General features: G+C 55.2%; 1 protein-coding gene across 1 annotated transcript in view; it reads left to right on the forward strand.

Moving 5' to 3' along the window:
- The first annotated feature begins 6495 nt into the window (after positions 1 to 6495).
- The window catches only part of SMARCD3 (SWI/SNF related, matrix associated, actin dependent regulator of chromatin, subfamily d, member 3), a 30453-nt gene continuing 21114 nt past the window's right edge, over positions 6496 to 15834 (forward strand). The window contains exons 1-2 of the mRNA XM_047763894.1: positions 6496 to 6572; positions 8292 to 8432. Coding sequence (XP_047619850.1) covers positions 8394 to 8432 — 39 coding nt within the window. The 5' untranslated portion in view covers positions 6496 to 6572; positions 8292 to 8393. The remainder of the gene's footprint in view (positions 6573 to 8291; positions 8433 to 15834) is intronic.

Genomic DNA, 15834 nt, shown 5'->3' on the forward strand with positions numbered 1-15834 from the left:
GGGCTGCACCGAGGCATGTGGAAGTTCCCAGGCTAGGGGTTGAATCAGAGCTGTAGCCACCGGCCTACGCCACAGTCACAGCCACACCAGATCTGAGCCGAGACTGCAACCTACATCACAGCTCACGGCAACACCAGATTCCCGACCCACTGAGAGAGGCCAGGGATTCGAACCCGTACCATTGTGGATACTGAGTGGATTCGCTTCTGCTGCACCACAAGGGGAACTCCTCTCCCAACCCCCTCTTAACTTCTGGCCACCATTCATTTTTATAGTTCTGTCATTTCAAGAACGTTATATAGGAGTTCCCTTGTGGTACAACAGTTTAAAGATCCAGGGTTGTAACTGCAATAGTTTGGGTCGCTGCTATGGCACGGGTTCCATCCCTGGCCCAGGAAATTCCACATGCTGCGAGTTACACATGGAACCACATGGTATGTGACATTTTGAAACTGGCATTCGTCACTCAACATAATGATTTCGAGTGTCACCTGTGTGGACATATGTATCAATAGCTTATTCTCGTGGTGGGTCCCATGGAATGGATGTGCTGGTCTGTTTAACCCCCCATTCACCCACTGAAGTCTACTTGGGTGGCTTCCAGGTTGCAGTTATTATGAATAAAGCTGCTGTGAACATTCATAGGCAAATTTAGGGGTGAACATATGTTTTCATTTCTCTGGGATAAATGCCCAAGAGTGCAATTACTGTATTATGTGCATGTTTAATTTTATTATTAAAAAAAAAGGTTTGGCCACACCCACAGCCTGCAGAAATTCTGGGGTTAGGGATTGAACCTGTGCCACAGCAGTGACCCAAGCCATAGCAGTGACAACACCAGATCCTTAACCCATTGAGCCGCCAGGGAACTCCTGGGTTCTCTGTTCTGTTCTATTGAACTACATATCTATTCCTCTGCCAATTCTTCCATTTTCTTCTTCTTTTTAAAACATATATAGGTATTGTAGGTCCTTCGCCTTTCCATAGGTATACGTATACATGCTTTTATGGCTGAACCTAAGCCATATGGAAGTTCCCGGACCAGGGATTGAATCTGAGCCACAGCTGTGACCTTTTGCTGCCACAGAGACAACTCGGGACCTTAACCTGCTGCACCACAGTGGGAACTCCCTCCATATGATTTTAAAATAATCTCTTTATCTACCAAAACCTCTGCTGAGATTTTGATAGGAATTGAGTTAACATATATCAATTTTGAAAGAATAGATGTCTTTCTTCTGCTAAATCTTCCAAACCAGCAATATGCTCTCTCCCCAGTTATTTAGATTTTCTTTGATTTCTTTCATCATCACTGGGTAGTTTTTAACATACCAAACCCGCACATGTTTTGTTATATTTGTACCAAATAGTTCCATTTTTGAGTAATTGTCAATGGTTTTGTATTTTTTAACGATTTTTATTGTTTCCATTATAGTTGGTTTACAGTATTCTGTCCATTTCTGCTGTACAGCAAGGTGATCCAGTCACACACACACACACACACATTCTTTTTCTCACATTATCCTCCATCCTGCTCCATCATAAGTGACTAGATAGAGTTCCCTGTGCTGTACAGCAGGATCTCATGGCTTATCCACTCCAAAGGCCATAGTTTGCATCTATTAACCCGAAACTCCCAGTCCCTCCCAGTCCCTCCCCCTCTCCCTTGGCGATCACAACTCTTCTCCAAGTCCATGAGTGCTTTTTTGTGGCAAGGTTCTTTCGCGCTGTAGATTAGATTCCAGATATAAGTGATATCCTATGGTATGAGTCCTTCTCTTTCCGACTTACTTCCCTTAGTCTGAGAGTCTCTCGTTCCACCCATGTTTGGTATTATATTTTTAATTTCATTATGAGTTCCTAGAAATGTTATTGATTTTCATATGCTTTTATAACCTGTGGCCTTGTAGAACTCACTCAATAGTTCTAGGAGGTTTGTTTGTAGGGTTTTAAAAAAATATTTATTGGGATTCTCGGTGTAGATAATCATGGCATCTTCACATTTGCATTTCTTCATTTTGATCTCTGTCTTCTTGCCTTTTTTGCTTTGTCGCGCTGACTAGAGTGTCCAGCAATGTGATGCATGAGTCAGGAAGGTAGACACATGGCCTTGCGCTGGATCTTCGGGGAAAAGCGTTCAGTCTTTCACTAGTCAGTGTGATGCGAGCTCCAGGGGTTCTCTTATCTCTTGGAGGAAGTTCCCCCTCTTCAATTTTTCTAAGCATTTTTATCACGCATGAGGGTTGGATTTTGTCAGGTGCTTTCTCGGCATTGATTGATGGGATCATGTGATTTTTCTTCCTGATAAGATTTATTTTTTTAATACCAAAGCAACCTTTCATGCCTGGCATGACCACCCCACATATTTTTCTTACCTGCTGTCTCTCCCGTTTGAAGACAAGTTCAAAGTGGGGAGAAACTTTTTAGTTCATTTCATTCATTGCTGTATCCTAGACCCCAAAACAATGGCAGACTACGGAGTGTCCTCGCAAAACTAAGCATAGTGTCTCCACATAATCCATCCATCCCCCACTGCACAGCTATCCAGAGAACACCACATGAAAAGGTGCATCCACCACAGTGTCCATCGCAGCACTACCTACCACCGCCAAGATGTGGAAACAACCAAAAAGTTCGTCCACAGATGAGTGGATAAAGACGATGGGGTACGTATATGCAATGGAACACGCCTCCGTCTTAAAAAAGAATGAAGTAATGCCATTCGCTGTGCCGTGGAGGGACCCGGAGAGTCTCAGGCTAAGGGATCAGCAGATGCAAACCGTTTTATATAGGATGGATAAACAAGGTCCTACTGTGTAGCACAGGGAACTCTAGTCAATATCCTGGGAGAAACCGTAATGGCAAAGAACACGAAAAAGAATGCCTGTGTATAACTCACTCCCTTTGCTGCTCAGGAGAAACGAACACGACATTGTCAATCAACCACACTTCAATACGATTTTTATTTTTATTTTTTTATTTTTTTGTCTCTTCTAGGGCCGTACCCGCAGCATATGGAGGTACCCAGGCTAGGGGTCCAACTGGAGCTGCAGCCACCAGCCTACACCACAGCCACAGCAACTCGGGATCCGAGCCGCATCTGCGACCCACACAGCTCAGGGCAACGCCGGATCCTTAACCCACTGAGCAAGGCCAGGGATTGAACCCACAATCTCATGGTTCCTAGTCGGATTCGTTAACTACTGAGCCACGATGGGAACTCCAATACGATTTTTTAAAGGGGCGAAAGAAAAGAGAAACACTAAATCAGAAAAACATCTAATTAAATCTCAGAGCAGTTTCTAGAATCTTTTTACCTTCCTTGTCCTGACCTGTCGGTATGTTTGGGGGACATTGAAGCAGGAGGGGGCTGATGACTCCTGGAAACCCCCAGGGGAGGCCAGAGCGCTGAGGTACAGCAGCCCAGCAGCCAGGGACCAAACCCCACCTCCTGGGCCAGGCCAAGCTGCTTCTTCCCTGAAGGTAACCCCCCCACCGCCTTCCCCAGAGTTGCCTGGGGTGGGAGTGGTGGCGGGAAGAAGCCTGACAACGTGGGTTTGAATCCCAGGTCTGCCGCTTGCGAGTCACGTGGCCTCGGCCGTGTCACTTGACTTCCCAGAGCTTCGTGCTTTATCTTCTGTAAACGCAAGTATTGAGGTCTGTCCTGTTGGGAAGAACAAACGCCTGATACAGTGCTGGACACGTGGGGAGGGTGAGGAGACACGCCTGCTGGCTTTCTACTAACATTTAATTTTTTTTCACTTTTGGCCTCCCCATGGCATGTGGAGCTCCTGGGCCAGGAATCAGATCTGAGCCCTGTTGCCACCTAAGCCACAGCTGTGGCAATACCAGAGCTTTAACCCACTGTGCTGGGCCAGGGATCGAACCCCCATCTCAGCGCTCCCAAGACTTCGCCGATCCCATAGCACCACAGCGGGACCTCCTAAATTTTTTTTAATTGGGGTAAAATACAAATAAAAATATACCGTCTTAATTTTTTTTTTTTTTGGTCTTTTTAGGGCTGCACCGTCGGCACATAGAAGTTCCCAGGGAGTTCCCGTCGTGGCGCAGTGGTTAACGAATCCGACTAGGAACCATGAGGGTGCGGGTTCGGTCCCTGGCCTTGCTCAGTGGGTTAAGGATCCGGCGTTGCCGTGAGCTGTGGTGTAGGTTGCAGACGCGGCTCGGATCCCGCGTTGCTGTGGCTCTGGCGTAGGCCGGTGGCTATAGCTCCGATTCGACCCCTAGCCTGGGAACCTCCATATGCCGCGGGAGCGGCCCAAGAAATAGCAACAACAACAAAAAAAAAAAAAAAAGAAGAAGAAGAAGAAGAAGTTCCCAGGCTAGGGGTCGAAGCAGAGCTGCAGCTGCCAGCCTACGTTATAGCCACAGCAATGTGGGATCCCAGCTGAGCCTGCCACCTACCCCACAGCTCACAGCAATGCTGGATCCTTAACCCACTGAGCGAGGCCAGGGATCGAACTCGTGTCCTCATGGATACCAGTCGGGTTTGTTACCTCCGAGCCACAAGGGGAACTCCATCTCAACCATTTTTAGGTGGACGGTTCTGTGGCATTAAGTACATTCACGTTGTGGTGCAAACATCACACCATCCATCCACAGAGTTCTTTTCATCTAGCAAAACACATTGTGTCCTCGTGAAACACTAACTCCTCATTCCTTCCCAAACCCCAGTCCCTGGCAACTTCCGTCTACATTCTGTCTCCTCCAGCGTCAGGCCTGGCCCCTGGGGCTGAACTTGTCCTGTCTACCTGAGCCATCTACTCATATGGATCCCCCGTCTGGCCCATGGACAGCTCACATTCCGCCCCCGCCCCCCCCCCCCCAGCCTAGTTCAGTGCCAGGAAGAGAGCGCTAGGGGCTCGAAGAAGAAATGCACAACACGGGAGGGAGATGAACGTGATAGGACCCCGTAGGCACAGGTGCTTGTGGAAGCCCCGGTAGGGGATCACAGATTAAGAGGGAAACCTGGGGGCTGCCGGGAGACCACTGTCAGTTCAAGAAAGCCGTCCACACCGGGCAGGCTTGCTTGACAGGTGGAGGTGCGAGAATTGCCTCAGGTCGTTGGGTGGGGGATGGGGTGAGGGCTTCGTTCAGATTCAGACCAAGGGCAGGAGTCTGAGGACCGACCGTCTGAGGATTTGAATACACACCTTTCTGGATACCCAGGAGGAGCTGCTACTCCCAGAAAGGAAGAGGCGGGCTTTTCCGACCCCCACTCCCCCTGGATGATAAAGCTGTAGCCCACCTGATTCTTAGGGCAGAGCTTCCTTGCCTGCCTGCTGGCATCCCTCACAAGCGTCCTATCCTAATAAATCTATTTCTTGGCTATCACTTTGTCTCTCGCTGAATTCCTTCTGCACGGAGGCATAAAGAACCTGAACCTCAGTGAGTCCAGACCTCAGGTGAGTGCTCATTTAAAACATGGGTTCAAGCCCCAATCTGTGTTCTGGCTAGGTTCAGGCCATTAATACTGTCAGTTTCAAATGGATCAACAAAATGTGGTATGCAAGAGTTCCCCGCGTGGCTCAGTGGTAATGAACCCCACTAGTATCCATGAGGATGCAGGTTCAATCCCTGGCCTCGCTCGCTCTGTGGGCTAAGGATCCAGCATTGCTGTGAGCTGTGGTGTAGGTGGCAGACTCAGCTCAGATTACAAATTGCTGTGGCTGTGGTGTAGGCTTGCAGCTGCAGCTCCAATTCCACCCCTAGCCTGGGAACCTCCATATGCCACAGGTGCTGCCCAGAAAGACTTAAAAAAAAAAAAGTGGCATATATACATCTGTGCGTTGCACATATGCAGACAACAGGAATCTTCTCCTTAAAAGGATGGAATTTCTGACACATGTTACAGCATGGATGAAGCTCAAGGCCATTATGCTCAGTGAAATAAGCCAGTCGCCAAAGGGCAAATACAGAATGATTTCATTTGTATGAAGTACTCAAGAGTAGTCAGATTCACAGAGACAGAGAGCCTGCGGAGTGACCAGAGCGGTTCCTCTGGCTGCAAGTCCAGGAAGGGCTTCTCCGGGGCCAGCTTCCCCGCGGAATCGGTAGTACAGCCCGGAGGGACACAGATTAGACCAGGAGCGTGTACGTGCATGGCGGGGCGGGGGCATCCGTCGGAGCCTGTCCTTGAACCTGGAGTGGAACCGGGGCCCTCTCCCCACTGAGAGTGTGTGTGTCTGTGTGTCTGTGGTCCCATGCGCATAATGTCTGCGGTCACATCGGACCCTCTGAAGGTCTATGTGAATCCGCGGGCGCCGAGGCGCATCTACAGACGAAGGCACATCTGTGCACTGACTAAATGAACATCACAATGGGCCCGGCCAGTGCGCGCCGCGGTGCTCCAAGCGTGGCGATCGCACATTCGGATGGATGGGGCGACGCTGCCTGCTCTGATCCCTAACTCATTATTAAGCTCCTCGCTCTTTGCAGACGCTCCCTGCGCCTCCCCCGCTCCCGGCAGCAGCGGCGCAGGCGCCGGGCCGAGCCGAGCGCCGAGCAGGGAGCGAGCGACCGCGCTCCGGGCCGGGGTCCCGGGGGAGCAGGTGAGCGACCCGCGCCGCGCGGCACCCCAGGCCCTTGGAGGAGACGCCGCCCGGCCGCGCTGCGCCGGCGCCCCGGCCTTCCCTGCTTGGCAGTACCCGTCTTGCCTCTACTGGCATCACCCCTCCTTCCTTTGCCTGGCATCCCTCCTCCCCCCCGCCTGGTACCTCCTCTCCTCCCGCCTGCCTGGCATCCCTCACCGCCCCCCCCCCCCGTCTGGCGTTTCCTCCCCCCCTCCCTTGCCTGGCATTTCCCTGTTCTCCCTCTGCCTGGCACCTCCCTTCTTACCCCTTCCTGGCATCTTCCTCTTACCTGGCACCCCCTTCTCCCTGCCTGGCTCCCCCCGCTCTCCTTTCCTGATCTCTCCCCCCACTCCTGACTCCCCTCGCCCCACCGCCCCGCCTGGCACCTCCCCCCACTCCCTTTCTTGCACCTCTTCCCTGACTGGCAAACTCCCATCCAGCCTCCTCTCTGATTCTTTCCCCTCCACGCCTCGCCCGGCTTCTTTCCCTCCTCCCCTTACCTGGTCCCTCCCCTCTCCCCCTCCCCTGCATTCCCCCCTTTTCCCTTTGCCTGGCACTCTCCTGCCTGGTACCTTCCTCTCCTCCCTCGTGTCTGGCACCTTCCCTCCTCCCCAACTGCCTTGTACCTACTTGTCCCCAACGGCCTATCCCCTCCTCCCTGCCCAGCACTTTCCTGCCCTGCTCCTGACTGGAGCTTTCCTCCCCACCCCCTCCCTACCTGGCATCTCCTCCCCTCCCCCATGCCTGGCCCCCCCACCCCACCCCTGCCTGGCCCTTCCCCCTCCCCTGCCCTCCTCCTCCCCCTCCCCCTGCCTGTCTCTCCCCTCTCCCCCCTGCCTGGCCCTCTCCCTCCCCCCTGCCTGGCCCCTCCTTCCCTCACTTGTGCCCCTTCCTCCTTTCCCCTTGGCCTCCTCTTGCCCGACACCTCTCCCCCATTCAGATTGTCCCTCTTCCTGCCAGGTACCTCCTCCCCCGCCCCAGGCTGGTAACATCCTCCCCTCTTGGCATCTCCCTCCTCTCACTGCCTCCCCTGCCTCCTCACCCTTCTCAGAGTCACCTTCTGGCCAACACCCCCAGCACATGCCCCTGAACTGCTCCCAAGCCCCCCAAGCCCATCCCTACCACACTGCTCCCTCCTCGTCCCCCAACCTGCTGTCTGCCCACAAGTTGGGTTCTGACCCTAGCCCACCGCCTTCCTGCCCTGGCAGGGGGTGACCACGAAGGCTGGGCACACAGGGAGGGCCCACTGTCAGCTGGGCAGACTACAGAGCGGGTTGGCTCTATTGCCACCCACCCCTAGCTGTCCCTTGGGACATCCTTGAGCTCCAGAAGTCATCCAGGTCCCATCCTGGCTGCCAGTCATGCCCTTCCCCCCCCCCAGTGCCCGGCTCTCTCCTCCACTCTTGACAGGACCCCCAAAGGTGCTGCCTCTGCCAGGGCCTGGGCTCTGCCAGCTCCTTGACTCGCATCCTTCCAGGCCTGACCTGTAGGCCTTGGTCTCTGACTGCTTCCTGCAGTCACGCTGCCCTTCCTTGTGCCACCCAGCCAGGCTGGCCCAGCCCGCCCCCTGCTCCCTTCCTACGCGCCTCCTGCCTTCCTCAGACCTTGTCATGGAGCTGGTCCACACAGCAGGCCCTTGTGAGTCTGGCTCTGGGGCTCGGGGTCTGGCCGGTCCCTCCCACTGCCCTCTCCTTTCAGATCCCCCCCAGAATGGCCCTTGGTGCTGCAGGCACGGTAGGCTCTGGGCCCGGGCACCGAGGGGGCACTGGATGACTCCCCCGCTGCAGGACCCTGCCACCTATGACTCCAGGCCTTCAGCACCCACCCGCCGTGGTACAGGTAGGCGCTGCTGCCCTCCCCCCACCCCACCCCCGCCAGCCCTGGAGCAGGAGCCTCGGGGTTCCACTGAGAGTCACTGGCTCTCAGCCTCTGGTCCTACCCCCGGGCCCCCTCTTGGCCCTTCTGCCCCGAGCTGGATCTGTGGCAGGGCCTCTTCTCATCCCTTCCCCCAATTGGAACCTCTGCCCAGGCCCTGCTGGCAGCCCCCTCCACACCGGCCCCCCCTCTTGCTCAGGGTCCCCTCACTTTCCACTGTCCCTGGGTCCTGCCTCTTGAAGCCAGTCGGAGCCAGGGACAAGTGAGCCTCCTCTGGCTTGTTCCATGTCCTCCCCACGGACACCCAGACACACGCCTTCTCGCCCCTCACCTGTGTGCAAGTGCGCGCACACACACACACACACACACACACACCCAGCACACAGCTGGGAGGAAACCGCTGATCCTGGCACAACTTGGGCTCTAGAAACCTACCCCCAAACCTGCTATGGCGAACATCCGAAAGCTTTCTGGGACCCAGACAGGGGTTCGTTCCAGGCAGGAGGGGTGGCGTCCTGTGGCAGGGCCTCTGGTGGAGCTGGCCTTGCACTGCCACCAGGCAGGCCTCCGGCTCAGAGGTGCTGGCTCTCAGGCCCGTAGTGAGCGCGCCAACTCCCGGCAGGCAGCGTGAGAGGAGACAGCCTGGCTAGTCCCCTGTCGGGGCCCCTGGTGCAGAAGGAAGCGCTGAGGCACCGTGTGGAACGGCCACCTGGCCCAGAGCCCCATTCATCTGCGTGAGGGTGGAGCTGGGTCCGAGACATGCCATCTGGGCTGAGCTTGGCCTGTCCAGCGCACCCCCCCACCCCAGCACTCTGGTCACCTCACTGGGGGGGAGTCATCTGGCAACAGATCGGGAGCTGTCACCTGGAGGTATGAGGGACTCAGGCCCTGCTGACAGGGCTGGCAGTCCAGCAGAAAGTGCCCTGGCGTGATTCAGGCCTCAGGGAAACACCAGGAAGGCCCTTCCTAGGGGCAGTTCGAAGTGGGCTTTCGGAGAACCAGGAGGAGGGGCAGGCTGGTGCCCTGGAGCCTGAGAGTGTGTGCCAGCTTCTCTCCCCTCCGCAGAAGGAGAAGGGAACTGGCTCCCTGCCAAGGCTGCTCTGAAGGCGAGGGCAGCCCCGCCCCCTCTCTGCCTGGCACTCCTCTGGGCAGGTGGTGCCCAGGGCGCTTCAGTACAGGGCGCTGGCTGCTGGGGGGCACTGCCAGGCCAGAGGTGGCACAGCACTGGACGGCAGAGAGCCCCATCACTGGTGCTGGTCGCCACAGAAACACTTGAGTTGTGCCGTCGTTGGTCAGGGCCCCCAGACAGAGGTGCTGCCCACCACCCCACAGCCTGACCACTGCCCTGTGTGGATTAAGCTCACGTGTTCCTTGGCTTGGTTTTGAAATGCAGACTCTTAGAGACAAGGTGGCAGCAGGGCACTAAATCCCTTCTTCCTGGGCAGCTCTAAACCTCAGGGGGCACTGAAGGTGGAGGCCAGGTCAAATGGGGAGGCTGATGGGGAGGTAGCGGGGGTCCCTGGAGGGTCCACCAGAACCGGGCCCACGTGATGAGTTCTCATAAATCATGGCTGATTTGAGGGGCACTGATAAGCCGTGAGGGTCTCCCCAGGGGCAGAAGGTGGGTGCCCTGGGCTGTGCCAGGCCTTGCCTGAAGGAGCTGGCCTATAGGAAGGGCCGGGCAGTGGGGGAGGGGAGGCTTGGGAAGATGGGAGCTTGGGAGTGACCCCTGGTCCCCCGAGGGGCCCCAGTCATGAGGTGACTCGAGGGTTCCGTCCAGGATTCCTGGGGAGCCGGGAGTCCTGACCTCACCGTGTGATGAAGGCAGCGAGGTGCTGGGGGAAGTTTCTGGCGTTTTATGTTGGAGTCACATTAACATAAAATCGGCCTTCACTCAGCATGTACTGCGGCAGGCGGGAGCCGGCTTTGACACTCGGGGGCTGGGGCACATGCTGTCATTTTGATGCTGACAGGCCCGCGCTGGTGTCTAGACGGCACGGGCCAGGCGTGGCACAGCTGGAGGCTGTCTTTGGCCCTCGTGCCCGCGGTCTGATTGCAAGTGAGAGCTTGTCGTTAGTGAGCGTTAAGTGGCAGAAGTAATGAGCTGGAGGTGTCACGGGGCGGAGGGGAGGTGTCACAGGGGAAGCAGTGTGGGATGAGCCAGCGGCCCTCCGTCGTGGCTGGATTCCCAGCTCTCTTGAATTGCTGGCCTGCTTGTGGCGGGCGCTCCGCTGAGGGAGACTTTGGCTGTGCCCATGGTGCCCTGTGCCGGTGCGGGATGTGCAGGCCCTCGGAAACTCACCAGGGACCCTGCGGGAGAGCAGCTGCGCACTTCAGCCCGGCCCCCTGTTTCATCAGCTTCCTAGGCCGTGAAACCCGTTTCTCTGTGACCTGAACTTACTCCCAGGAAACTTGAGAAAGTACCTCAGGAGTGTGTGGCCCTTTGACTGGAATTTACAAACTTGGGTCATCTCCCATGTTAGCCTTCTTTCCAGACTAAAGAACATTCTGGGGCTTGGAGTAAGGACAGCACGCCGGGAGGGGAGGAGAGAGAAGATGCGGGAGAAGTCTCATTCCAGAATAGCCGGAGGTAGTTTGCAGACACACAGGGAGAGGCATTTGGGACGGAGAGCTAGGAAGTCTCTGTAACCAAGGCTGAGGTTAGTGGACGATGCGCAGACCATGAGTCCCAGGCCCCTGCCCGCGATCAGGGAGCAGGAGCCAGTTACACTGCCTAGAAGATGAAAATCAGACCATTTGCCCCCAAAGACTGGGACTTCTGGTCCTGAGACCCCGAGAAGTCCCTCCTATGTGATGACAAGTTAAGTGATGGCCTCAGCAGCTCCACAGCAGCTTCCTGGGGCTAAGCCAAGGGGTGATGGAATATCATGCTGACCGTGCTCAGTTCAAAGATAAAAATTTAAAACAACTCAAAGACTGCGTTGCCTGTTAGTACTTACAACAAAGTTTCCAGTGACTATCAGGCAGCAGGAAAGTTTTCTTTAAAATCAGCAATCGGAGTTCCCGTCATGACTCAGTAGTTAACGAATCCAACTAGGAACTATGAGGTTGCAGGTTCAGTCCCTGGCCTTGCTTAGTGGGTTAAGGATCCGGCGTTGCCGTGAGCTGTGGTGTAGGTCGCAGACGCGGCTCGGATCCCGCGTTGCTGTGGCTCTGGCGCAGGCTGGCGGCTACAGCTCCGATTCGACCCCTAGCCTGGGAACCTCCATATGCTGCGGGAAGTGGCCCTAGAAAAGGCAAAAAGACAAAAATAAATTAATAAAAATAAATTAAATAAATAAATAAAATCAGGAATCGGAGTTCCCTTCGTGGCTCAGTGGTTAGCGAAACTGACTAGCATCCATGAGGATGCAGGTTCGATTCCTGGCCTCGCTCAGTGGGTTAAAGATCCAGCGTTGCCCTGAGCTGTGGTGTAGGTCGCAGACGCGGCTCACATCCCAAGTTGCTATGGCTGTGGTGTAGGCCGGCAGCTGCAGCTCCGATTGGATGCCTAGCCTGGGAACCTCCACGTGCTGTGGGGGGTGGCCCTAAAAAAGAGACAAGAAGACCAAAAAATAAATAAGTTAAATAAAATTAAATCAGAAATCAGAGTTCCCATCGTGGCTTAGCGGTTAACGAACCCGACTAGGATCCATTAGGATGTGGGTTCGATCTCTGGCTTTGCTCAGTGGGTTAAGGATCTGGTGTTGCCATGAGCTATGGTGTAGGTCAGACACGGCTCGGATCCTGCATTGCTGTGGCTGTGGTGTAGGCTGGCGGCTACATCTCGAATCAACCCCTAGTCTGGGAACCTCCACATGCCACGGGTACGGCCTTAAAGATGAAAAGACTAAATAAATAAAATCAGGAATCAAGCACAGAGTCACATTCTCAGGGCGAGAGTGTTATTATCCTCATAAGAAAATAAAGGCCTTGGAGTTCCTGTCGTGGCGCAGTGGTTGACGAATCCGACTAGGAACCATGAGGTTGCGGGTTCCGTCCCTGGCCTTGCTCAGTGGGCTAAGGATCTGGCGTTGCCGTGAGCTGTGGTGTAGGTTGCAGACGCTGCTTGGATCCCACGTTGCTGTGGCTCTGGCGTAGGCCGGAGGCTACAGCTCTGATTTGACCTCTAGCCTGGGAACCTCCACATGCTGTGGGAGCGGCCCAAGAAAGAGCAAAAAAAAAAAAGGAAAAAAAAAAGAAAAGAAAGGCCTTGATCAGCATGTGTGCCCAACAGGTGAACTTGGGTACAGGGAGGGGCCAGTCACACACCTTACCCCCAGGACCTGAACCCACTGAGAGACAGACACAGATGGCAGGGATTTATCAACTTCATGGCAGGGAAAGCCAGACTGAAGAAAGAAGCATGAACCTCAGGCCCAGATGTAGAAGGCAGACCCCCCCTGACCTGGTGGCAGACCCCCCCTGACCTGGTGCAGGAGGACTGGCTGCCTCTCTCAGCAGACACCCCTGAAGGGGAAGGCAGATCACAGGGAACAGCCCCGACTTCCTTCCACCTCCCCCAGGAGAGGGACTTGTCCGGACGGTGTCAGACCCTCACCACCCCGTTAGACCCAAGGGGAAGTGGGGTGGGGTGAGGCTGTGGAGGATTTTCCAGAAACTTCACTCCTGAAGAATAGAGTAGATGCTTCCTTGCAAACACACGAAGACAAGAGAGCAGAGTCCCCTTCATGGTGGGGTCGGGACCATCCACCTTGCTGGCCCCTGAAGCTTAAGTTCAGACCCGGAAGTGACCTTTGACTCCACCCCTTCCTTCTCTCTCTCTGGGGACCATCGTTTTATTTGATGTTATTTCCTGGTTACATCTCAATCACATCGTCCCCACACTTGTCCATGTTGCTATTGTCTCCTGCCTGGATGACAACTGGGGCCCTGCACTGGGTCTGGCCCCCTCCCCCCAACCCCAACCCCCCAGAGTAGCCACATGGGCTTCTTCCAACACGGCCTGATCCCCTGTGTCCTCCGTTTCCTTGAGGGCTTCACGTACGCTGTTCCTTTGCCTACAACACCCTTCCAGCTCCTTTCACCTGCCTGCATATGCTCATCATTCAAGTCTTGACTTAAATACCACTTCTTTCAGGGACTCTTCCTCCCACCTCGGGGTGTAAAGTTCTCCCTTCTTAGGTCTTGTATGTGAATATTTCATCATCGTGCTCCTTAAAGGCCCAGACTGCACTTGTCTTGTTAGCACAGTTCCGCAAAATATTTTGTGAGTGAATGAGCAGATGGATGAGGCTGCAGGGGAGAGAAGGTCACTCTGCTCCTCCGAGGAGCCTGAGATCCCTTCGCACTGTGGACCCTGCTCTCTGTACCCCCATGATCCAAGGGGAGCCCTTCTTGCCTGCCCATCTTGACCTGCTGACCCCTGGGCTGCGCTTTACAGGTGCCCTTGGCCCACGGCCGCAGGACCTGGTCGCCGTGATGGAGGAAGTTCATCCCCGCTTCAGCTGTCCTTGTGGGGACGGAGGCGCTTCCTTCCTGTGACCTTGGTCTTGCCCTCAGAGCTAGAGAGTGAACCTCTTTCTGCTCCCGTGACATGTGACCGCCTCCGGACACGTGGAGGCTGGTCTCCCACACGCCGGACACGTGTCTGCTCTCGGGGACCTCCAGCTCTGGCCTCTTGCGATGCCCCTTCCCCGGGGGCCTGTGCAGCCAGCTCAGACGCACTGGGAGAGCTGGAGGTGGCGGAGCCCCCTGGCCTTCTCAGAGGGTGCGTGCGGCCTGAGCTGCTGGCTGACCAGGGCAGAGGCGCTTAGCTCCCTGGGGGTCTCCTGTGTAAGACGGGACCGCGTCTGTGTTCGGTGGGGCGCTGATCACGGCCACTCTGCACAAGGCGTCATGCAGCGGGTCACTGCGTGGGTCCAAATGGGATGCTCGGCGCCGTCCCTGCTCCAGGTGACACCTCTAGAACCTCAGCGCTGGCCGGGTGACCCGTGGCTCCGTTGGCTCCAGCCCAGCCCGCTGTCCTCACTGGCACTATTGTCTCCTGAAGGCTGGAGTCAGCGAGAAGCCCCAGGGCTTACGGCCTGCAGGGGCAGAGGTCAGCTGTGGCCCCGGTTCTGAGAACTCAGATCCAGCGTTACCTTGGGAAGCTTCTCCATCTTTCCAGCAGCGGCTCTCCGCTCTCTGTCCAGCATGATGCAATCTGCAGGCCTGAGAGCCCTGCCTTCTTGGCCTTTAATGAAGTTTTTAGTTGGAAAAAAAAAAAAAAAAGCAGTAAACCAGTGCAGCCCAGGGAAAGAGCCCTGTCACCAGTCTGGTCTGAGCAGCTGGATCAGCAGCAGGGGCCCAGGTGGGTGCGCTTGGAGGGGGCTGCAGGAGGGAGGGGGTGGGGGAGAGGGTCCTGCCAGCAGGGGAGGGGGCCTGAGCTCCAGCTCTGTCTACACCCCCACCTCCACCCCTCCCCACCAGCAGAAGCATCATCCGGCTTTTGCTTTTTCTTGCCTCAGTTTCCCCTCTGAGCCCCGATTTTACCGCCCTGTCCCCCATTTTACCAGGCCTGTTCCTTCAGGAGAAAACTTTTCTTAGACACTCTTTCAAAAATACACCCCATCTGTCAAGACTGCAGCCCTCCAGGAAGGGAAAGAGGGGAGTGTTGCGGTCAGAGTAATAGCAGCCAGTGTGGATAGAGGGCTTACTGCGAGTTTGAAGAATTTTACAGGTTTAACGGATGTGGCCTCACCACCACACCGTGAGGTAAATGTTATAGCATTGTCACTACTTTTTTTTTTTTTTAATTATTGCCACCACTTTTAGGAAGAGAAGCTGGAGTTCTCTTGTGGCACAGCGGGTTGAGGATCCGGTATTGTTGCTGCAGTGGCACGGGTCGCTGCTGTGGTGCAGGTTCCATTCTTGGCCTAGGAACTTCGTCAGGCTGCGGGCATGGCCAAAAAAAAAAACAAGAGTTCCCACTGTGGCACAGTGGAAATGAATCCGGCTAGAAACTGTGAGGTTGTGGGTTTGATCCCTGGCCTTGCTCAGTGGGTTAAGGATCCGGCGTTGCCGTGAGCTGGGGTGTAGATTGCAGATGCAGCTTGGATCTGGTGGTGGTGTTGCTGTGGCTATAGCTCTGATTAGACCCCTAGCCTGGGGACCTCCATATGCCGCTGGTGCGGCCCTGAAAAGCAAAAAACCAAAAAAAAAAAAAATGCTTGTGAAGAGTCTCCCAAGTAGAGGTTGGGCCCCACGTTGAAAAGCATTGCTCATCAATCCTCAGAGGTGTGGAGTTCCCTGGTGGTCTAGTGGTTAGGATTTGGTGCTTTCACTACTGTCGTCTGGGTTCAACCCCTGGTCTGGGAACTGAGTTCCACGCCTCCACCAAAAAAAAAAAAAAAAAAAAAATCCT

Source organism: Phacochoerus africanus, chromosome 16, assembly GCF_016906955.1.
Source record: "Phacochoerus africanus isolate WHEZ1 chromosome 16, ROS_Pafr_v1, whole genome shotgun sequence".
NCBI lineage: Eukaryota > Metazoa > Chordata > Mammalia > Artiodactyla > Suidae > Phacochoerus > Phacochoerus africanus.